Source organism: Microtus oregoni, unplaced genomic scaffold, assembly GCF_018167655.1.
Source record: "Microtus oregoni isolate MIOR12 unplaced genomic scaffold, Mior012 000011F_ref0000422, whole genome shotgun sequence".
Taxonomy (NCBI): domain Eukaryota; kingdom Metazoa; phylum Chordata; class Mammalia; order Rodentia; family Cricetidae; genus Microtus; species Microtus oregoni.
Window position 1 is genome coordinate 40975230 of NW_024543070.1, and position 24993 is coordinate 41000222.

A 24993-nucleotide genomic window follows, 5' to 3' on the forward strand; every position below is an offset into this window, starting at 1 on the left:
TACAAATCAGTACAGAGATCCTATAAACACACACGGAGACCGTACAAATCAGTACAGAGATCCCATAAACACACAGAGAGACCGTACAAATCAGTACAGAGATCCTATAAACACACACGGAGACCATACAAATCAGTACAGAGATCCTATAAACACACATGGAGACCGTACAAATCAGTACAGAGATCCTATAAACACACATGGAGACCGTACAAATCAGTACAGAGATCCCATAAACACACACGGAGACCGTACAAATCAGTACAGAGATCCTATAAACACACACGGAGACCATACAAATCAGTACAGAGATCCCATACACACATGGAGACCGTACAAATCAGTACAGAGATCCCATAAACACACAGAGAGACCGTACACATCAGTACAGAGATCCCATAAACACACAGAGAGACCGTACAAATCAGTACAGAGATCCCATAAACACACACGGAGACCGTACAAATCAGTACAGAGATCCCATACACACACGGAGACCGTACAAATCAGTACAGAGATCCCATAAACACACACGGAGACCGTACAAATCAGTACAGAGATCTCATAAACATACAGAGAGACAGCACAAATCAGTAAAATTTGGAGGATGTTTAGAAATGGGAACCTGGTACCCCATGGCAAGTAGCTCCCTGACTGTACACTGGTGCAAAGGTCCCTTTAAGAGGCAAGTTCTGTGCACTTCCAATCTCTCTATTCCTGCAGAAGCAAGTAGCTCTCCACCTCTCTTCTGCCTCCTCTTTGCCTCTGTTTCTCTCTCTGTCTTTGTGACTCTCTCTTCCCTCCTTTCTCTCCACGCTCCCTATAGCCTCTTCTCAACTCCACACTCAAGCTCTCTCTGCATAGTGTTTTGTCACCCATTGTGATCCTCACCCAACTGCCAAGGTCCCAACTCACACCATATCTTAATTCTTAAAAACGGTGCTGAAAACTCAGCAGCTCTCCCTTGCAACTGAGGAGTGCTGGGGATCCTGGAACCCTTCTATCTGGTCACTTTTCCCACTCAGGATCACTGGAATTCTAAACCTAACAGGAGCAAAATCAGCAGTAACAGTATGCCCTTGACTTTGCCTGACATAATTTTGTTTTCCTTCTCCCATCACCAGACTGAAAGCTCTAAAACAGCAAAGGCTTTGTTTAGTGCCTGACACAGAAGACTCTTAAATACTTAATGGATGAAGGAATAAATCAAAATAACGTCTTTTTACTTAAACTGTTAGAACTTTGTATTAGATTTGATAGTAACATGAATTAATACTAGCATAACATTACTTTTTCAAACAAAGCTTTAAAGTCGGACGGTGGTGGCACACACCAGGAGGAAGAGGCAGATGGATCTCTGAGTTTGAGGCCAACCTGGTCTACATAGCAGGTTCAGGACAACCAAGAGTACACAGAGAAACCCTGTCTCAAACAAACAAACAAAATCAAAACAACAATAACCCTCCCATACCTTTAAAATACTGCCTAATTCTGACTGTTGGTCATTTTTGCCTACCAACAACCACAGTTTTAAACTTAGAACCTCAGTATCTACTTACTAGACAGGGGTGAGTGACTTTGCTTGCAAGTGTCAGCTACTAGAATTTCATGTTCCACAGAGTTATGTGGTGCAGGAGCTAAAGCCTTGGAAATTTTTCTTAATTCTGAGAAAAAAAAAAATAAGAAAGAAAGTTACATAATAAACAATGAAAAAGATGTTATCAAGCTTTATTCTGATAAGTCAATATAAATTTGCCTTTAATGCATTACAACCATTATTTTATTGACACAATTCTCACAAGTCTTACGTTTCACTGAGAAACAAAGCACAGGCTAGGATAGTGGGAGAGAGGGGACTGGAACTAGTTAGCTTCTTCTGACCGAAGTCACGTAGGTAGTGACAGTTCAGACACTTTCCTTCTATGGGATAAAGCACTACGTTTACTGAAAATGTTATTGGGTCGTCTTTCTTTACAATCTGTCCTGAAAGGAAACTCTAAGGTGTGCTTTATTGGAAATACTTTTACTGCTTAAGGACTTAGTTCAAAGACAAAAAGACAAGGTAAAGGAATGGAGCTGTACTTTAATTATAACTTGAAAACTAAAAAGTGTTAAAAACTGTTATGATAAGTAAACATGATAAAGAGAATAACACTAATTAAGTCATTAAATTATTTCTTATTCTTATTTTCTAAGTTAAAAAAAAGAAGAGTAAGACTAAAACTAGGTTTTAAAGTATTTATGTTATACGCCTGTTTTCTACAATTAGGAAATGAGACAGAAGACTTACGGATACAAATGACTACTAATAAAATCACTGCAGCTGTTTTCTATACATTCAAATGAATACATCACGGTTCATATTCTGCCCAAACTTAAAGATCAATAAATGCTCACTTAAGACACAGGGTCTTATATTTTAACTCAATTAGATGAAGGATTTAAAAACATTTCTTTTGTTTTCCACTAGATGGTGATGAAAACTCACAATTGGAAGAAACTGCCAAGTCTTATATTTTTCAAATAAAGATGTAACTAATTTTTTTAGAATTTTAATTTCTATTAAAAATTTTCATACAATATATTTTGATCATAGACTCTCTCCACCCAAATCTTCCCTACCAATTCAACTTCATATTCTTGCTCTCAAAAACAAAACCCGGAAAAAAATTTTCTAAAACCCCATCAAAACAAAAATAGCGAGCATGCACGCGCGCGCGCGCGCGCACACACACACACACACACACACACTGAAACGAACAAAACAACCCAAGGAATGAGTTTGTTTTATGTTGGCTAACTAACTACTCCTGGGCATGAGGTCTGCCTGGAATGTGGTTGATAAACCTCAACACACTTTCTCCCAGTAAGTTATCGACTGCAAATAGCTTCTTAGTTAGCGATAGGTCTTTGTGCCCACTTCCCATTCTCGGTGCTGGAAGCTGGTCTAGTTTAAACCTCTGCAGGTCTGGTGTACACTGTCACAGTCTCTGTGAGTTCATGTGTGTCAGCCCTGTTGTGTCTTGAAGAATCTATTTATTTCCTGGAGTCATCTACCACCTCTGACTCTTTCCAATCTTTCTGCCTCTTCTTTTGCACACATCCCTGAGCCTCCACAACACAGATTTGATAAAGACATCCCATTTAGGGTCAAGTGCTTCAAGCTCTTTCACTCTCTGAATGTTTTCAGTTGTACATCTTTGTTAACTGCCATCTACAGCAAGAAGCTTCTCTGACAGGGACTGAAGAATGTTCTGCTCTATAGGTATGGCAATATGTCAGCAGGGGTAATTTTGTTGCTATATGCCTTTGGCAGAATAACTGTAGTAGCTTTTCCCCTTAAGTCCATAACCTATCTAGTTCCAGGTTCTTGTCCACATTAGTAGCATCAGATAGGGGTTCCATCTCATTAAGTGGGCCCTAAATCCAATCAAAAAGTGGCTGATTACTTCCATAACATTTGTGCCACTATTGTTTTATAGGCAGATAGATGTCTGCTGTAGATTGCAGGCTTTGTAGTTGGGTGAAAGTGATTGTTTTTCTCCTCTTCTAGTGCATAAAACCTTCCAGAACCATGAATGCTAGCTAGTCAAGAGGGGTAAAGTTTCTAGCTGGGCACCAACTCAACTTCCTGTTCAATAACATAAATAAGTTGTGTCTCCAGCAAGAGGGCCTCACCATCAGGTTACGGAGAGCAGCCAACAGCCTTGGAAACAGCCTGTGATGTCTGTGAGGTGGTGGCTAACAATTCAACTAGATGTAACCCATTTCTGGCACTGGAAGTTTTACTTGGTGGCTTAAGATGTCTAGTTGGGGCACTGTCTTCCCCGATATACGGTGACTCTATTTAAATTCCTCCCACATACGTATATATTTTAGGAAATTTCTACAGTAGCAGGTTTCCATGTGGTTTTTCAAAGGGCCTTTGGTGTTGTCCTGTACCCTGCCTCTCATCACCCTCTCCACTTAACTCTAGTCTACTTTTCCGGGTCTCTTTATGGGGCCAGTACACTTTTACTTTCAGTGCAAATGTAGTAAGACTTATTTACACTTTCAAAGAATAAAGATCTAATTAATTTTTAAGATTTATCTGTTTTACACATTTATATGTATGTGTGTCTTGCCTGCATATACCACATGCCCACAGATGTCCGAATCAGATCCCTGGCACTTGAGTTATGGATGGGTGTAAGCCACCATGCAGGTGCTGGAAATTAACCCAGGTCCTATGCAAGCACAAGTTACAAGTACTCTTAACCACTAAGCCATCTCTCCAGAATCCTAGATTCATTTATTTTTTTAGTTTATGTATATGGGTGTTTTGTCTGCATGTATATCTGTGTATCACATATGTGCCTGATGTCTGTGGAGACCATGTAAGGGAAATGAGTCTCATGGAACTAGAATTAAAGATGGCTGTGTTATACTATGTGGTTTTTTTGGTAACTGAATCTGAGTTCTCTGAAAGAGAAGCCATTGCTCTCATCTGCTAAGCCACCTCTCCAGGCACATAGATCTACTTACTTTTTAAAGCATAAAGTATTCACTTTATACAAATATCTCTACAACTTAACAGACCTCCTTTTTCAAAACATTTAAAATATTCTGGATTAAGAATTGGTCTTTGTTCTTAAGTTTAAATGAGCAATTAAAAAACAATCACAATGTCATGTCACATAAACTACAAGTATAAGACCACTTGAGAAAGTAATTTTTGAAGCATTTAGCCAAAATAGTAAACTGGGATGGAATTAAAAACAGTTTCCACAAGCCAGGCATGATAGAGCACGCCTTTAATCCCCAGCCCTTGGGAGACAGAGATGGGGGATCTGAGTTGGAGACCAGCCTAGTCTACAGTGCAAGTTCCAAGACAACCAAGGCTACAAACAGAAATCCTGTCTTGGCCGGGTGGTGGTGGCGCACGCTTTTAATCCCAGCACTCGGGAGGGAGAGGCAGGCGGATCTCTGTGAGTTCGAGGCCAGCCTGGTCTACAAAGGGAGTTCCAGGACAGGCTCCAAAGCTACAGAGAAACCCTGTCTCGAAAAACAAAAAACAAAACAAAACAAAAACACAGAAATCCTGTCTCAAAAAAACAAAAACAAAACAAACAAAAGGGAAACATTAAGCCAGGCATAGTGGCACACGCCTTCAATCCCAGCACTCTGGAGCCAGAGTCAACCGATCTCTGTGAGTTTGAAGCCAACCTGATCTACAGAGTAAGTTTCAGGACTGTCAAGGGTACAGAGAGACTCTGTCTCGTAAAGAAAAAAGAAATAAGTTCAATGAAGTATATACATTAAAAAAAATCTATGCAGAGGGCTGGAGAGATGGATCAGCAGTTAAGAGCATTTGCTGCTTTTGCAGTTTCTGGGCTTGGCTCCCAGCATCCACAAGGCATATAGCACACAACCTCCTGTAATTCCAGTTCCAAGGAATCCAACACTCTATTCTGACCTCACAGATGAGCTCCAGTCACATATATATCTACTCAGACACAAATACACACATAAATTATGCACATATTCAGATAGACATACAGCTCATGTCTGTATATAATGCCAGCAGAAAAATACTTTATTAGTCATTTTACTAAAGGAAGTTAAAGTCACAGTGATATCCTTGATTATCTGAACAACGTTCACCTTCCTTCCACCAAACCAGATTACATAAAAACAGTAAGTGAAGACTTTACCAAAGCAGCTAAAACACAACTCTGACCCTTACCATTTGTACATACAGAGTGCTCCAATTTAGAATGTGTTTGTTCTATGTATCGGACATGGAGATTCTCCTTTTTTCGTAGTCGGTTAATGCCAGAAAATGAAAAGGATGTTATTGGTGAATCTGGAATAATGTTTTCCTCACATTCAAGCTCAGCTACTTGATCCTGTTGATCATTTCTAGAGCAAAATGACAAATTAAAAGAGAATAAATCTGTAAACATCTACTAAATATCTGTTAACTATGATAGAATATATATACAAAGATAAAAGAGATGCTAAACCTTGCATCTAATGTTCCAAAGTCACAGACCAGAGAAGTATGCAAATAAGTCAGTACAAAGTGAGGAATATCACTAGAATTCTTAATCTAAACTATTTGAAACATTTGGAATTGAAGTAGAAAGTACAGATCACAGTGTTCTGAGGTAAAAATGAAGGTATTTTGAATGGCAAAGAGGCCACACAGTGTGAGGAAAGGTATGCAAAAGTGTATACTTGTGTTGCCTAAGGGAAAGCTGGAATTACAGGACACCCTGAGTGAATGTGTCCATAACCGAAGAGAAAAAGAACTAAGGTTTCAGAACATAAAAGGATGTAATAATTTAACAAGAGTGTACAGGACTGATTGGAACAGGAAGAAAGAAGAAAGGAAGTCAATTAGACAGGAGTGTAAAAAAGCAGGCAAGATTCTGTGGTCTGAACTGCGATGCTCACACTTGTATGGAAAGGAAACGACCAATGTTAAACGACGTGGCAGTGAAAACAAATGGTACACAGGACGGTAATGCTGACATGCAAACTACCAACAGTTGTTGTGGGTTTACATTTCCAGGACATGTCCAAAGTGCTTTATTATGACTTTAATTATTACTATGACTGTGTAAAATATTATTTTACTCTTATTTTGCAATTAGGAGATAAAGAAATAAAAATACAGTCACTTATTCCAATAGTAAAAGAGCTAGGACTGAAATTTAGTGTAGACTCTGGAGTAAGTTACTCTTAGTACAGCTCCCGAGTCTAAAGACCAACCATAGTCGGCGTCTAGCCCTGCTTCTACTGAGCTCTGCTTACTCCATCTCTCAACACAGCAGTCACAACAGTCCTAGTAAAACTCAAGTCTTACCAATTAAATATGATCACAACCCTGCACATCTCTCCACTTCACTGAGAATACATGTCTGAGGTTCCCCAAACATGCTAAATATACTTCTGTCTTAGGCTCAGTGCTTTAGTCATTCTGTTTGGAGTGCCCTTGCCCACATGGATACTCATATCCTTTATGTCTTTGCTGTAATTTAATTTCTTACTACCATATTAATGAAGTAGGACCTAACTATGCAGACCAAGCTGGTCTCAAATTTTTCCTTCTGCCTCAGCCCCCTGAGTGCTTGGATTACAGGCATGCTTCACTGTGCTTGGCTGTGCTAGAGTTTTAATGTTAAAATTGCAAGTCCTTTCCTTAAAGTAGTCTCCTTCTGGTTCTTCTGTTTATCATAAAAATGCTACCTAACAAAGTATGTAACTTATGATTTTTATTGATTACCATGATGAATCACAACAGTCTAAAGAACAAGTATGTAATGGGTAGTACACAATTTGTTGAATGACTGACATTTTCAGGCTTCACTAAAGAAATAAATCTGTGATGATCTCAGCAACTGTTCTTGCCTAACTCGATTCAGGACCAATGACACCTAGAAAAATTGGGTTTGGATTGAATTGTAATGACCTATGCCAAACCACTGTTGACCTTATTAACTAATCAATAGTACTATTCTGTCAACCATTTAATTTTTAAAGACCAAACTAGTTATATTATTTGAAAATTAATTTGTTACATGACTTCAAAGAACTACTTAAGAATTTTATAAACTACAATCACCAGAGATTGATAGAAGGCTGGCAAGATGAGTCGGTAGGTAAAGGTGCGTGTTATGTGAACTGGCAACCTTAACACTTATAAAGATGGAAGGACAGAAATGACTGTACAAAGCTGTCCTCTGACCTCCACAGGTGTACCATGATGCACACATACACACACACAAAAAAAATAAATCTAGCTGGGCGGTGGTGGCACACGCCTTTAATCCCAGCACTAGGGAGGCAGAGGCAGGTGGATCTCTGGGAGTTCGAGGCCAGCCTGGTCTACAAGAGCTAGTTCCGGGACAGGCACCAAAGCTACAGAGAAACTCGAGAAACAAACAAACAAATAAATAAATGATGGAGGAGGGTCATTGGTTAAATAAAAAGAAACTGCTTGGCCCTCATTGGTTAGAAGATAGGTGGGAGGAGTAAACAGAACAGAACGCTGGGAGGAAGAGGAAGTGAGCTCAGACTCCACAGCTCTCCTCTCGGGAGCAGACGCCATGCTCCCAGCTCCCAGGCAGACAAACGCGATGAAGCTCCAACCCAGGATGGACATAGGCTAGAATCTTCCCGGTAAGTGCACCTAGGGGCGCTACACAGATGATTAGAAATGGGCTAAATTAATATGTGAGAATTAGCCTAGAAGAGGCTAGATAGAAATGGGCCAAGCAGTGATTAAATGAATACAGTTTGTGTGTTGTTATTTCGGGCATAAGCTAGCCAGGCAGCCGCTCTTATTACTACAAATAAACAAACAAACAAACAAACAAATAAATAAATAAATCTACGACAAAGACAAATGTTTACCCAACAAATATTTACACTTTAATTTCCTGAATAAAATCAGCATTATTTGTTATCCATAACTCTTTAACATTATAAAAGACAACCCTAGAACTAATATCTAATTTTTTCTCATTGATAAAAATCATTGTGTAAATATACACATACATACACAGGCACTAATGTGTATATCATGTTTTGATATGTTGATACTGTGGAATGATTAAATCAAGCTGACTAGTAAATTCACTTTTTAACCCATTTTATAAAGTAAAACATTTAAAACCTATATTTGTACCAAACTTTAAATATACAATGTGTTATATTTTAGTTACCATTCTGTGCAAAATATTTTACATGTAATTTTTAATAACTTAATAGTAGTATAAAAACAAAAGTTAGATCCTTGTAAGTTAATGGAGTGTAAAACTCTGGTGACCTAGCTTCTGCTTGACCTCACTTTTGATACCTCAAAACAGCTGGCTGGCTCACCTTACTCTTTAATTTGTTGACTGTCCTTCATGAAGGCTCTTCAGAGCGCCATTTAAGTTTTTGCTCAGTGATCCAGGTAGGATCTAAACACAGAGCAAGGCTGCCAGCGCCTCATCTTTGTTTCTTTTTACTAATGCATGTATAGCCAATATTAAGTAAAATCAAACATACATATTATCTTTTCTCTGCCCTCTACTTGCAAATTTGTTATTCTGAATATAAATGCAGGACTTTAGAGACATGACTCTAATAACAAAGAAATAATAAAGGTTTCTTTTCTTTTTTTTTAAGATTTATTTATTTATTTATTTATTTATTAGGTATACAGTGTTAGCCTACAGGCTAGAAGAGAGTACCAGATCTCATTATGGATGGTTGTGAACCACCATGTGGGTGCTGGGAGTTGAACTCAGGACCTCTGGAAGAGCAGCCAGTGCTCTTAATCTCTGTGCCATCTCTCCAGTCCAATGAAGGAACCTTTTATTATCTATTACACACACACACACACACACACACACACAAACACACACACACACTTTTCTTTTGCTTCTGGTCCCAGGAGGTAAAGCTAGGATCAACGCTGTAATTCTAAACAAGCTTAGAAAACACGTCAAAAATTTCATCTTGCTAATGAATTTGCACCAAAACTATTCAAACAATGGTTGAAGACATCATACAACAAAGTCACTTTTAGAGGCAATAAAACAAATCCTCTGAAATTCTGTGTAGACTCTTATGATCAAAGAAAGACCCTCCTGCACTGTTTTGACTAAGCATGTCCTAAATAAAACACTTGCACTTTGAATGTCTATGACAAGTCTTTATTGTAGTACTTTTTAAAAAAAAATCAGGATCAAGATTAGAATATTTCTTTTTTAAAAATATTTATTTAGTGTATATATGTGTGTGTCAAAGTGTCTGCATGTGTATCACATGCACGCAGGAACCTGTGAAGGACAGAAAGAGCACTGGATCTCCTGGACGTGGAGTTACAGGCAATTGTGAGCAGCTGTCACAGTGCTGCAAGAGCAGTAAGCAGTCCTAACCCAAGCCCTCTCTCCAGACTAAGACTAATATTTCTATCAAGCAAATGACAATTTAGTTTCAATATACTTAACACACTTTCGGCTTTTAGGCAAACACCCACTTAATTCTGCATGCGCTCTAAACACTTAAGTGTCTTATCTATTGGCTTTAAAGATGCCAATAACAAGGCTAGTACTTTCAAAGCTAATGTATCATATGCTACATGTTCTGTATCATGTTGCAAATAAAAATATGTCAAAAATAACCTATCTGAAATCCTTGGAAGCAAGAAATATTCAGATTTATTTTTAATGAAAATACAGAGCACACAGACCATAACACATGTAGTAGAGTCTGAGGCATCATTAGCAAAAAGTTATTTTCATTCCTACAGAGAAAGGAAGAGGGAACAAAAATAGAAGAGGGAAGTTGTTTTATATGCCTAAGAATTCTGCAAGAGGAAGTACTTATGAAGCTTCTACAACACTGGAAAAAGAAGTAAATAATTTGAAATATTTATTTGAACTATAAGGTAATTAAATAATTTTTCTCCTATTTATGTTATTTGATGCTCTAAATGTTTTAAGATGTTGATAGATATTCCCCAAAACATAACAAAATGCAGTGATTTCCTCTGAAGTTCTTACTGTACAGCACTTCATAATTTTAAAAAATGAGATTTGTGACTATTAGTTTGTACAACTAAATGTGATAAAAGCAAGAAAAGTAGGAGAATGCTCTCGCTGCAGCTGAGAGAAAATACTCACTCAGTTTTCTGCTGCAGTTGCTCAGAAAGCTTTTTGTTTTCTTCCTGAAGAGTATTCTTTTCATTCACTGATAAACGGAAGAGAAAGCAGATTGATGTCCACGTCAGTTCTTACGACAACATTTATGAAGAAACTAGGACTTTATTCCTTTGCTTTTGAGACAAGGTTTTACTCTGTAGCCCAGGCTGTTTTGAAACTCAGTATATGGGCCAGGATAGCCTCAAAAACAAAACAAAACAAAAAACCCCAAAACAACAACACAAACAAAAACACAGAAATTCTCCTGCCTCAACTTCTTAAAAGGGATTGCTGACACCTGACCAGAAATGACAGATTTCAAATCCTAAATCATAATGTTATGCAAGGTCAGTACTACTGTGCAAAACTAGCTTGACGATTTCAAACCCTAAATCATAGTGTTATGCAAGGTCAGTACTACTGTGCAAAACTAGCTTGCTCCTGGGCAGTGATTACTGCATTTCATATCATGCCAATTCTATGTAACTGATTAACTGATAATTTTATCTAATGCTTATGAGTAAAAGAATATTAAGGAGTAAAGTCTAATTAGTCATACTGAGGACAAGAAAAAATTCCATCTGAGTTATTCAGTCCTACTTTCAAATATTATTTTAGACATCTTGAAATAAATTTAATTACAAAAATAGTATTTCAGGCCGGGCGATGGTGGCGCATGCCTTTAATCCCAGCACTCGGGAGGCAGAGGCAGGCGGATCTCTGTGAGTTCGAGACCAGCCTGGTCTACAGAGCTAGTTCCAGGACAGGCTCCAAAGCCACAGAGAAACCCTGTCTCGAAAAACCAAAAAAAAAAAAAAAAGTATTTCCTAGTGTCCCCAAGGTCTGGGTTTGATATTGAGTATTACAAACAATAATGCTCAATATTAGTAAAATACTTATAAGCACATTTGTAAAATTAATCTTTCTTTATACCTTTTGTGAATAATTTAAACATGTCCTACTATAAGTTGTACCTGATGGAATCTATCTATATTCTATCTTTCTATCCTTGTTTAATTTATAAGGCAGAGAAATAACTACAGCCCCAGGTTCCTATCAGAACCTGCATGGATCTGCATGAGACGGAATATTAGAGCTGAAAGAAGTAAACACAAGCCCCCACTCCTAACTCAGGAGCACTTTCAACTTATAAACACTTGCAAATGAAAATTTAGTTTCCTCCAAGGGAGTCTCATGGGGAAACAAGCTTTAAGAGTAAGCTGCATGCCCAGCAGCAGACAAATGGCATCTTTGGGGGTTCCTAGTCTCACAATGTCATGTTAGGGCTCTTTTTTTTTTTTTTCTTTTTCGAGACAGGGTTTCTCTGTAACTTTTGGTTCCTGTCCTGGAACTAGCCCTTATAGACCAGGCTGGCCTTGAACTCACAGAGATCCACCTGCCTCTGCCTCCCGAGTGCTGGGATTAAAGGTGTGCGCCACCACCGCCTGGCCTTCCTTTTTTCCTTAATAATTTTTTTAACTGATTTTATTTATCTGTTTTTTTCTTCTCTCATTTTACCCTACATATAGATTCTTTGCATATATACAATGGCTTCCACTTTAGTGTTTTCAAGGGATTCGAGAGTGTGCTCTTGAGCTCTTTTCCCTCTGCTTGTTTTGTCCTACAACAATGTCAGTTTTGTTTCACGTTATTACATTTTATTGTCACAGAAGTCTGTTTTCTAATGAGAGAAGAAAGGGGGTGGATCAGGATCGAAGGAGGTGAGGAGGATCTGGGGGAAGTAGAAGAGGGGAAAGTGTAATCAGGATATATTATGTTAGAAAAGAAATTTTTCAATGAAAGTAATAACAAAATCTCATTTTACCTACAGCAAAACTTACCACAATCCATGTGAAGTCGCTCTATAGCACAACATTTTTTTTTTCTTCACATATACTAACAATATACAAAGGGAAGTTGTGGGACAATATGCATAAAATTTAGCCTTTCAATTCTTAACTTTGCAGTAGGTTTTTTTATTTTTTGAGACAGGGTTTCTCTGTAGCTTTGGAGCCTGTTCTGCAACTAGCTCTTGCGGACCAGGCTGGTCTCAAACTCACATAGATCCACCTGCCTCTGCCTCCTGAGTGCTGGGATTGAAGGTGTGCGCCACCACCCGGCTTGCAGTAGGTCTTAAATACTATGCCAGATGTCAATTTTACCATTCCCATCATCAATGCTGTTTCTTTTATTTAGAAATAGACTGGACTGACTGGCCCTTTCATACAATGGGCTAACAATTTCTTCAAGAATTCTTGGAGAATTTGTCCAGTAAATTTTACTTTTAATATTAAAGAAGGAATTAATAAATGGTCGCTGGGGAGATGGCCCCATGTTAAAATGCTTGCTGTACAAACATGAGAAGCTGAGATCACGTCTCCAGCATCCACATAAAACCATGGTATGGTAGCACATGTCTGTAACCTTAGTACTAGGAATGTGGAGCAAGGAGGGCAAAGACAGGAAGATTTCCCAGGGATTGCTGGCCAGCCAGTCTAGCCAAGACTGTGAACTCCAGGCTCAGAGAGAGGGCTCTCACTGAACACAAAAACTAAAGTGAAAAGCAGAAGAGGATACGCAACACTGACCTCTGTCCTCCACATGTGCACTTAGGCACATGAACCTGCATTCCCATATGCAAGCATAAATCACATTTATTCACAGAAATATAAACGAACTGAACAAATGATTCTCTCATATAGAGTATTACTGTGCAAAAAGAAAGACTGAGCATAATTAGTGAAGAATGTCTTTTAAAACTAGACTAAAAAATCAGGGTTTCTAGTTAGTGTTAACTGTCAACTTGATAAAATCTAAAACTGCCTTTATGCATGCCTATGAGGGAGTAGACTGATTGCCTATGAGGGAGTAGACTGATTAAGTTGAGGTGAGTGAGACCTTTCCCCAAGCAGGGAATGAGGAACCGTGTAAGTGGAGAAAGACCTGAGTACTATGGGTGCAATATTAGTTACGGGAAGCTCTTGCCACTGTGACTTCCCTGCTGTGATGGACTAGAATTGTAAGCCAAGATAAGATAAGCCCTTTCCCTTAAGTTTCTTTTGTTATAGAGTAATAAGAACAGAATTACCAGGAAGCTGTGTATGGTGGCTCAAATCTATTAACTTCAGAACTTGAGAGATCGAGGCAGGAAGATTGCCACGACTTCAAGATCAGCCTAGGCTGCAGAATGAGAACCTAGCTCAGAAAATGAATCAAATAAAACTAAGAAAATCAACTAGCATTTTTCATAGGCAAATAATAGAAAGGCCAAAATGTTGATATGTAGTACAGCATATAGCAAAATGAGAACAAAGCACAGACAAGATGACTTCTGAAGATAATTAAAAGAAATGAGTACCTTGAGCCAGGCAAGTTAAAATATTATCTATAATTCCAATCTTGAAGAAGCTGAGGTAGGAGGATTATAAACTCAAGCACAGAAGGCTAGTGTGGCCTACAATGGAAGACCCTATCTTGAAAAGAGAGGAGAGAGGGGAAGAAGGGGAGGGGAAGGGAGGGAAAAGGAAAGGAAAAGATTATCGGAACTAATGGAGGAGGTATAGAGACAAACAGCCCATTACGTAGAAACAGTAGGATGTGGCAGCTCTGTTTTTCTTTAGGGATGACCAAAGGGGAAAAAAAAAATGACTTTAATAGACAAAAGCTAGGAATTTAACAAAACAAAGAGGAAACTGAAAATAATATACTCAGTAACATATATACATGAAAATCAAGATAGTACTCACCTTTGTGAGCATACTACATTGTTGTATTTAACTCTACTATGCATCTAACTGCATTCAATCAAGATAAAAGAAATAAAATATAGACATGCCCAGAAATGTTTCTTGATGTTTCTTGTAAAACTTGGTGAGATTTTAAAGGACAATGTAAACAGTACATATATAACTCATTGTATATATAAATACATATCTATATATTTCTTACCAAAACAATAAGATTACATCTATAAAAGACACCAAAAGTTTTAATATGTAAGCAATTAATATAATTATAACCAATTCCCTAGTAAGTTTTAACAACAGAACAGTATACTTAAAGTATGTAGTAAAAAATGAAATGGAACTCACTAAGCTCTGTAATAAGCTTAAGATTCTGCTGTCGGATATTTTCAAACTCCTGCTGCTTTTTGTGCATATGTTCTTCAGTTACTGCACAGCGATCACACAATCCTGCTCTTAACCTGTGGACAGAAACAAAAGTATTTTTCAGCTATTAACACATATTTCCTTATACAGAACGAGTATCCTTTTTCATAGATTTGGTACTCCGGTGTTTCAGATTTTAGTTTCTTAGCTTTGTAGTATTTGCAGTCTAAAACCATTTCTTTTAAAAAGTCCAAAATTTGAAGTGTCACTTCATATAAAAATTTTGGAATGTTGGCATGACATTGAAAAGTTCTGGGATTTCAAAGCATTCTGAATTTTGGAATTTTAAAAAATTTATTTTTATTTCCTAATTATGTGTACAGATGTGTGCCTGTGTGTACGTGCACATAAGTACAGGTCCCCCAGAAGCTAGAGCTGCAGGGGGTTGTGAGTGGTCGGACGTGAATGTAGGAATCAAATTCAGGTGCCAACCCGGCTCTATAGTTACAGATGTGGGATTAAGGATGACCAAACTATAAAAGCATTTGAAGAGTTTTGTACTTTATAAAGATCTAAAGAATTGACTTGGTGATTACAGCGACAACCATCTATTTAATACTAACCCTTTAATACACTTGTATCTAACCTGAAACCATGCTATGGTATAAATAAATAAATAAATAAATTCCCATAACACTAACAAAGAAATACCGTATCATTGCCTATACACTGCAGTTCTGGATGAAATTATCATTTTAATTATTACCCAAAGTCTTTTTTTTCTTTCCTTTGTACCCTTAAAAACTTTTTATTTATTTATTTTAAGATGGTTTCACCTTGTAGACCTGGCTGGTGACCAGGCTGATCTCACATTCAAAGATCCTGCCTCAGCCTCCCCAGTGCTGGAATTAAAGGTTATGCTACCACATCTGGCTAAAAATTATTCGTATTTTGATTTTGAGATAGGGTTCATCCTATTATGCTGCTAGGCTGATCTTACTGTGTAGCCCAAACTGGTCTTGAATTGATGTGGGAGTCCCCTCTGTGTGCTGTGATTACCATTAATAAAGAAACTGTCTTGGCCTGTTAATAGGTAGGTGGGGAAGACAGAACTGAATGCTGGGAGGAAGAAGGCAGAGTCAGAGAGAAACACCATGTGAGTTTGAGGCCAGTTTGGTTTACAAAGTGAGTTTGAGGACAGCCCACCAACCAACCAACAAAATATCAAAAAAAAAAAAAATTAAGAAATGAGAATCAGATGCTCATTTTCCAGCAGCCCTTGTGCTGCCTTGACTCTGTGGTCACCAGGACTGCAAGATGGCATCATTTATGCCTCTGAAGAAAAACTCATGAAATTAAACTGGGATATTGATGCTGGATTTCACTCCCCACAGGTTCTATTGGAGCCTTCCAGAGATTAGGAAGAATGCTACAAATACATTACGCATGGAAAGACAGCATTGTAGATCTTAACATGGTGATGGCAGCCTATTTTTCAGTTACTACATTTCTTACAAAGAATTCAAATATGGGCAGTAATGCAAGTACCATTGAAGAGGGGTCAGTATGGAAGGCACTGCACACCTAATGAACTAGTAACAACTGGCTCATGTAATTTTAAAAAAGGAATGGAAATCATTCCATCTTAAGACCCTTAACCCCAATCCTACTAGCAAGCATCAAAACTAATGCTTAGAAATGTTCACAAAGCTCAGTTGGTAGAACATCCCCAGGAAGCCTGGACCAGTCCGAAATATCACATAAACTGGGTGTGGTGGTACACAGCTGTAATCTCAGCACATGGGAGGTAGAATTAGGAGGTTCAGAAGTTCAAAGCCATCCTGAGCTATATAACAAGTTTCAGGACAGCATGTAATATGTGAGACTTTGTCTTGAAGAAGGGGGGGGGGCAGGGAGAAAACACATTTTCATAAAATAGATGTTACTTTTAACACCCTCAATAAAATATCGATTTTTATACTTTAAGGCTTGTCCTAGGAAGCTGAAAAGATAGGTGTAATCTAAAACATCTGCTGCTCTTGCAGAGGACTGGAGTTTAGTTCCCTGCAGCACCAGGCATCTCACAACTGCCTATCTCCATCTCCAGTGGATCTGACAACCTCCTGGTTAACCATGTGCACATACAAACATGAAGACATACATATACACATAAATGAAAGCTTAAAGAAAAGAAAAATTAATAACTTGCTCTACATATCATTCTTATATGTGACATAGAAATAAAGAGAAATTTAAAGGCAAAACTTTACTAAAAGTACATTTAAAGATAGTATTCAGTAGCAATTTAAAAAAGAACCTTCCAAAAAGAATAGGCTACAAAATAAGCAATGTTGAAGATTGCACATTTCAGATCAGTTCTGGCAATGTGAGTCAAGCATAAATACTCTTGAGATGTAATTAATTTACACTGACATTCATAAAACTAAGGCCCACGAAGTATCACAAAACCATAGAAACTATGGGCAATAAGGAAAGTTTCAGATTTGATCTATTTACGTATTAACTATGAAATCCTGGAAAAGCTTCTCTCTTCTTTGCCAGCTATTTTCTTTTATGGAGAATAGACCTACCATGTGTCTTAAGGTGTTAATTTGAAAACCAATTGCCAGATGCCTGAGTATAAAGTTAATCCAAGATGCACACAGACGCTCACTGAAAATGAACCATGACCTGGGCACAAAAAACACTGAAGACTGTAATCCAAACATTGAGAAGGTTGAGGCAGAAGGAACAAGTTAAAAGACAGCCTAAAAACATCTGTCTCAAAGATAAAACAGCAGGCAGGCAGCAACATTTTAAATGAAAAACAGCAATGAAACATGCATGATTCAAATGAAATCAACGACCAGAATGGTCAGAAGTTAGACATCTTTCAATAAAGTAGTCTAGTTCTAAAGAATTACAGAATTAACAACTAGATATCTTAGATTAATTTATAAAACACTTCCAAACGAAGTAGATGTACTGACACTTCTCAAAAAGACTGTAGGATAGGAAAACTCACATAAAGTATAGGTGGGCACACAGCCTTAAATACCAAAATATGGGAGGCAGAGGCAGGCATGGTATACATAGTTAACTTCAAGACTGTCAGAGTTTACATAGTGGGACACTGTTTCAAAAACACCAATGAATAAACAAATAAATAAGAAGAAGTAAAAGTTACAAAAGCTAACTAAACTGGAAGACCAATTAAATACAAAGTGAAATATGTTTTAAGACACTGGAAAGGGAGGATATTCAAAAGGGCTTAGATAAAGAACGTGAGGAAGACATAAGAGTCAAATGTACAGAGCCAGTTCGAGCAAAACAAACAAAACCATATTCTAAAATTGTTTCCTCCACACCCATTTCATTCAAGTTTTATCTCAATATCACTGCCTCAGAAAGGCTACTCATTGAAAATCTTAAGTATCCTTCCTATTGTCACTCAAATATACCATGTAACTACATTTTCTTCCTAGCACCATGTCTATGAAATCCTTTTTTAAGATACACTGAAGTTGGAATTAAGATTCAGATATGTGATTCCCAAAGCAGGAAGATCTTTTCCACATACTACTGCCTATTCAAGTAAGTGGATATCCTTACGACTAGAGATGACACTCAGTTCTGATCTGCATTGTGCAGAATTCTACATTATTTTGGAATGATAAGATGGTCCTGCAGGTAAAGGCTTTTGCTGCCAAGTATGGTAACATAAATTAGATTCTTGGGACCCCACATGCACACATACACACAAAATACATAAATTTAGAAATCACTCCACCACTTTAAAAAAAAGATGCAAGTTCAAATCAGTTAGGCCTTTTTGTAACATATATGAACATGGAAAGCACTCAATTCTGGAAGCGTTTTTATTCCTGGGTATTGATTTAATCTCAGTTTAAAAAAAAAAGGCTATGTATGAAAGTTGAGAATGTTAACTCAAGAATATTCAGAAAGAAGAATCTCTACATTTGGTGAAAAGTAAAAAACTATAAAAGAAAAATCAGAGTAGAAAAGAAGACAGAATAGAATTTATTAGTTTCAATATACTTGGAAATATAAGAAAATGTAAGCATTGAATGATATCTAACATTAAAGACACCATTTATACATTAAGCTATGACTAATAAAAATAATGAGAAAAAACACACAAAACCTTAGAGTACATCCTCAGTGTCAGAAAGGACTTATTCAACGATGACATAAAACTAAGGGAGGGGGAGTCACTTTCAGTTCCAGAATGGACTCCCATTGAGAGGAAAATAAATATTATTCAAGTACCAAACTTACCTATCTTCTAAAATTTTAATGGTTTCCTGAAGGACTTTCTGTTGGTCTCTCAGCTGTTGATTTTTGGTGAAGAATTCTTCCAGTCTTTGTGCATCTCTAGATTTAAGAAATAAATAAAGATTCCACAGAAAATTAGAAGGATAGTTCTGACACTATAATTCCGAAGTTTGTGTTATGCTGTGCTGGAGAAGACAGTTCAGACAGTAAAGTGCTCGCTCCCATCCCCAGGAACCGGGGAGGCAGAGACAGGAGAACCTCTGGGGCTTGCTGGCCAGACAGCCTAGCAAAATCAGTGAGATCCTGTCTAAAAACTTAAGGAGAAAAGCAAATGAAAACACCCAACATTGGCCTCTGGTCTCCATACACATGTGAATACACGTATGTTCACACACATTACCTTGTCTTAAAAGAAAAAAAAAAAAGCTAAATGGCTGGTTAGGGTAGAAGTATGTTATTGTTTTTTTTTTCCTTAGTAAAATAAAGATTTTTTTTTTTCCATTAAGCAATGGCAGATTTCTAAGATTATCAGATTGACTAATTGATCATTATAAAAATTATTTGTTATGAAATAGATATAAGGTAGATAAACACAAAATCCTTGTTCCGCTATGCAAGGACCTAGCTTACTTTGGAGAAGGCAAAAAACAAACAAAACTACCCTATACTTTCCTGGTTAATAGGAAATTGAATACTCATTTTTGTTTTTCTCCCCCGGAGACAGGGTTTCTCTATAGCTTTGGAGCCTATTGTGAAACTAGCTTGTGTGACCAGGCTGGCCTTGAACTCACAAAGATCTGCCTACCTCTGCCTCCGGCGTGCTGGGATTAAAGGTGTGCTGGGATTAAAGGCGTGCACCACCATTGCCCGGCCTCATTTTTGCTACTAAACTGGCAAGACCCAATTTACCTGAAATCCACAGACATTAAAGAAGATGCTAAAAAGACCAATGACTGGAAGCTACAAATTAAAGTAAAACATTGCTATTACCCACTGACTAACTAGCCGTGTTTCCATTCTTTAGATTCAGAAGTATTATAAGTAATTTTAAGAAACTCATCGTCAACACTAATTTACACATCCAATAAGCATCTTTATGTGGCTGTTTAGCTATGGGTGAAAAATAATACTCGTAAAAAGTACATTTATGTTGGGTAGTGGTGGCGCACACCTTTAATCCCAGCACTCAAAGGCAGAAGCAGGCAGATCTTTGTGAGTTTGAGGCCAGCCTGGTCTACAGAGCGAGTTCCAGGACAGGCTCCAAAGTTACACAGGAAAACCCTGTCTCAAAAAACAAAAACAACCAAAAAAAGGACAAAAACAAAACAAAAAAAAAAAACCCAAAAAACAAATCTATGTTTACTATAAGCAAATCTAGAACAATTCTAAGACTGTGTAATTCAATTTGCTGGGTAATTACTTTGATTCAAGAGAAAATAAAATGCTACTTTATAACTTAATCATTTAAAATAGTAATATTTTAGAAAATAAAATTAACAGGTTTATTGGAAGGGTCCACATTAAAAAAAACTATGTAGTGAAAGTAATGTAAAATTCACAATCAAGGAGTAAGCACAATAATTTCTGGGTTTTGGTACTGCTTCTTACAAATGATCAATATTTGACTCTTAAAGTCATTTGAATCAGCAGTTGTTAATTTAGAATTTACATTAGTAACTAACACTGACCCATGAAGCAACAAAAAAAGATTTCAACCTATCAGAAAAAGCCAAACACTGAAGCTGAAGAGATGGCTCAGTGGTTAAGAGCACTGGCTGCTCTTCTAGGACTCAGGATGGATTCCTAGCAGCATGACTGCTCACAACCATCTGTAACTCTAGTTTCAAGATCTAAGACTGTCTTCTAAACTTCATGTGCACCAAGTACACACATGGTGCATAGGCATACATGAAGGCAAAATATCCAAACATATAAATAATGATAATAACAATAAAATTCTATTTTAAGGACTGGAGAGATGGCTCAGTAGTTAAGAGCTTTGCCTGTTCTTTCAAAGGTCCTGAGTTCAATTCCCAGCAACCAATGTGCTCACAACCATCTGTAATGAGGTTTGGAGCCCTCTTCTGGCCTGCAGGGATACATGAACACTGAATACATAATAAATAAATAATCTTTAAAAAAATTCTATTTTAAAAAGTAAAAGTGAACAAGAACTCCCAGAGTGTTGAGAGTATTGTACAAGGGTGATGTGGGGATTCTCCTGTATGCTGTGATTACCATGAATGAATAAAGAAAGCTGGCTTGAGCCTAGAGCAGAGCAGAGCTAGGCAGGGAAAACTAAACAATGCTGGGAGAAAGAAGGTGGAGGTAAGCCACAGCTACGTGGCGATACACAGATTAATGGAGATGGGTTAGTTTAGGATATGAGTTAGCCAGAAATACCCTTAAGCTATTCGCCAAATAATATTGCAAATAATATAGTTTCTGTGTGATTATTTTGGGGCTCAGCAGTCGGGAACAAGCAGCCTCCTACAATACAAGGGCAACTGTGGAATGATGCCAGTACACAGTCATCTAGATATTTTAGTTGGTTTTCATTAAATCATTGTATGATATTACTGACAGTATTTATAATCTGTTGACAATGTTTACAAAGGACATCAACACAAATACTAAAACTCAAGTAACTCAAAGCAATTGTGGCATCAAAGAAAAGTATATTCTTAAATAAAACATATTTCCATTATATTTCAAGTGGATATAAAAATAAATTTTATCAATTAAGGAAATAACTGTATTTTGGTCTCATCCAATAAAATGCAATTTTATCATTTCACTTTGAAATAAAATTTTTGAGGTAACAAACACAATTCTTTATGCACATATAAACATATAATGAGTAAATATAAGGCCATATTATTGGTATTAAAGCAACTTAAAAGCTAGACAGTTTATTAAGCTCTATAACCCACAGAAATAAAACTGTGCCACAGAAGGAATATCATGCTCCAGGAACTGCACCAGTAATGACTCTTTACTGGCTACTGTAAAGTTGGTGACAAACTGTAGCAACATTTTCAGTTGCCTACTCAATAGCCATTTTCTTAGTTTATTTCTTGCTAAGATTAGTCTTAGTTTCTCCAATATTTAATAGTTTGGGGGAGAGAAGTTTATCTTTTCTAATGTTTCATTTTGAAAACAACCTCAGATTTACAAATAATTTATAAATATAGAAAATCACAACCAATCATCAAAATAAAATTAACACTAATAAAAACAATGGTAAGTGGTAAATAATTAACAAACCCCATTTAAATTTTACCAAATGTTCCTTTAACATAATTTCTCTGGTCCAGGACCCTACAGTATATTTCTCACATCTCTTCAATCTGGAAGTCTCTGTCGTGCCGACATCATTGCAAAGTACTATCAAGTTATTCTGCTGACTATGTTGACTATGCTTCCGCAGCATAAAACTATTTGCTAAGAATATGAGAAGTAATATTGCACCCTTTTTACTGCACCATATCAAGAGACCCTTAAGATAAATACATCTCATTATTATTGATGTTAACTCTGATCATTTGATTTGTTAAGTCTGCTGGGTTTCTCAGTTGTAATGAATCCCCACCTTTGAATTTGGTATCTTGTAGGAAGACACTTTGAAGAATTTATGAAATTTGCAAATACAGTTTCTATTTTAAACTCACATATTCTATTTTATAGGTGAGTGTTTTGCCTACATAAATGTTATGTGTACCATGTGTGTCTGATCCCCAGAAAAGTCAGAAGAGGCTGTCAGATCCCTTGGAACTGGAATTACAGGCTATTGTGGGCAGTAATGCTGGGACTTGAGTCCTATGGAAGAGTAGTGAGTGCTCTTAATCATTAAGCCATATATCTACCTACAAATACTGTTTCTTATCATATTTTTTAAGGCTCAATTGGTGGTTATTGCCTTTTACAATTAGTGCTGTAAAGCTTCCCAAATAATGACTTTTATGTCTACTATTCTTTCTACATTTACTAATTGAAATTCCACTAAAGAGTTATTCCTTTGGGCTGGAGAGATGGCTCAGTGGTTGATAGCACTGGCTGGTCTTCCAGAGGACCTGAGTTCAGTTCCCAGAACCCATACAGCAGCTCAACAGGATGATCTAGCATCCTTACACAGACATACATGTAAGCAAAAAAAACAGTGTATACAAAATAAATCAATTAAAAAAAAGACTTGGAATCAAAACCAAACTTAAAAGAAAAGTTACTCTTTAAGAGAAATATAATAGCCGGGCGGTGGTGGCGCATGCCTTTAATCCCAGCACTTGGGAGGCAGAGGCAGGCGGATGTCTGTGAGTTCGAGACCAGCCTGGTCTACAAGAGCTAGTTCCAGGACAGGCTCCAAAACCACAGAGAAACTCTGTCTCGAAAAACCAAAAAAAAAAAAAAAAGAGAGAGAAATATAATTTGTGGTGGTTTGAATGTAACTGGTCTCCATATGCTCACAGCGAGTGGCACTATTAGGAGGTACGGCCCTGTGGTATTGTTGGAGGAAGTGTGTCTCAGTTCACTTCCTGCTGTCTGAGGGTTACTATGTAGAACTCTCAGCACCTTCTCCAGCCCATCTCTGTCTGTATGCTGCCATGTTCCACCATGATGATAAAGGACTAAACCTATGAAACTGTAAGCTATGCTTTCCTTTATAAGACTTGCCATGGTCATGGTGTCTCTTCCTAGCAACAGAAACTGTAACTAAGACAAATTTTTCATTATTTATTTGTACAAGTTGTCTTAGATTTACTCTTGTGAGTTTTTTCACTTTGCCTCTTTAATTTTTTTGTGACAAGGTTTGATGTAGCCCAGGCTGTCCTCACACTTACTATGAGGTAAAGATTAACAACTGCCTCCATCTCAAAGTGCTGATATTATAAATAAGTATCACCATGCCTGGTTTTCATTTGGTACTAGGAATCAACCTCAGGGCTCTGCCCATGGTATATAGTCTACCATGTGAGTTACATGACCATTCTTTTATTATCTTTTAATGCACTACAGTTTTCACTATGTCCTTCTTTTCTGGTATATATGTATGTATGTATATATAATGTATTTATATACACATATGTGTGTGTGTACACATACACACAAAACACACACACACATACAAGAGTGAATCATTTGCCAGTATGTTTGCATGGGCACCAATATAGTATCTGGTATCTGTGGAAGTCAGAAGAGGACAAAGATCTCCTGCATATGGAGGTAAGGCTATATACCACCACGTTTGTTAGGAATTAAACCCTGGGTCCTCTACAAGAACAAGTACTCTTAACTGTTGCAGGAATCTATTCAGCTAATTAGCTTTTGGGGGACCAGCCCTGTGGCCCTTTGGGTAGGTGCTAAGTGTCCACTGATAAGCTGTAGCAGGTCACTGTCTTCATGCCACACATCTGCTTAAAGACTGTTTATGTTCTTACATGAAGCCCTAGTCTTCCAGATACACAGGTTATTTAAAAATTATAGATTAATAGTCACTCCTGTTTCTCATACTTTTAGTTATGTTAATCAGGTTCTCTAGATGCACAGAGAAGTACTCTGCACAGATAGATAATCTCCAAACACTTCAAAGAACTGTAAAATACGGTATTTAAATAACTCAGGATTCTGTTGATATGAGACACAATTGCTCCTGGCAGCACAGATCTATTCCAGAGAGAATGTTGGACACCAAAGACACTCCACTTGGAGCTTATTTTCAAAATTCTTGGCAAAACTAGCCTTTGAACAAAGAACTACCCTTGCAGTATGCACACTGTCCAAACTGGACAAGCAGGATACAAGCAAAAACAACTGCTGAACCTTGCCAAAACAGGGTAGGACAGTCTTTTAAAATCTCCTGATTCTGAAAATGGTCCATCAGATACTCCAGGCCTTAGCCAAAGTTGGCTACC

The 24993-nt window shown here is 37.4% G+C and overlaps 1 protein-coding gene across 1 annotated transcript in view; it reads right to left on the minus strand.

The window, feature by feature from the left end:
* Positions 1-24993, minus strand: part of Rbbp8 (RB binding protein 8, endonuclease) — a 70099-nt gene that overhangs the window by 28727 nt on the left and 16379 nt on the right. The window contains exons 4-8 of the mRNA XM_041660090.1: positions 19088-19183; positions 14771-14883; positions 10662-10728; positions 5726-5901; positions 1560-1664 (exon numbers count right to left, since the gene is read on the minus strand). Of these exons, the coding sequence (XP_041516024.1) occupies positions 1560-1664; positions 5726-5901; positions 10662-10728; positions 14771-14883; positions 19088-19183 (557 nt within the window). The remainder of the gene's footprint in view (positions 1-1559; positions 1665-5725; positions 5902-10661; positions 10729-14770; positions 14884-19087; positions 19184-24993) is intronic.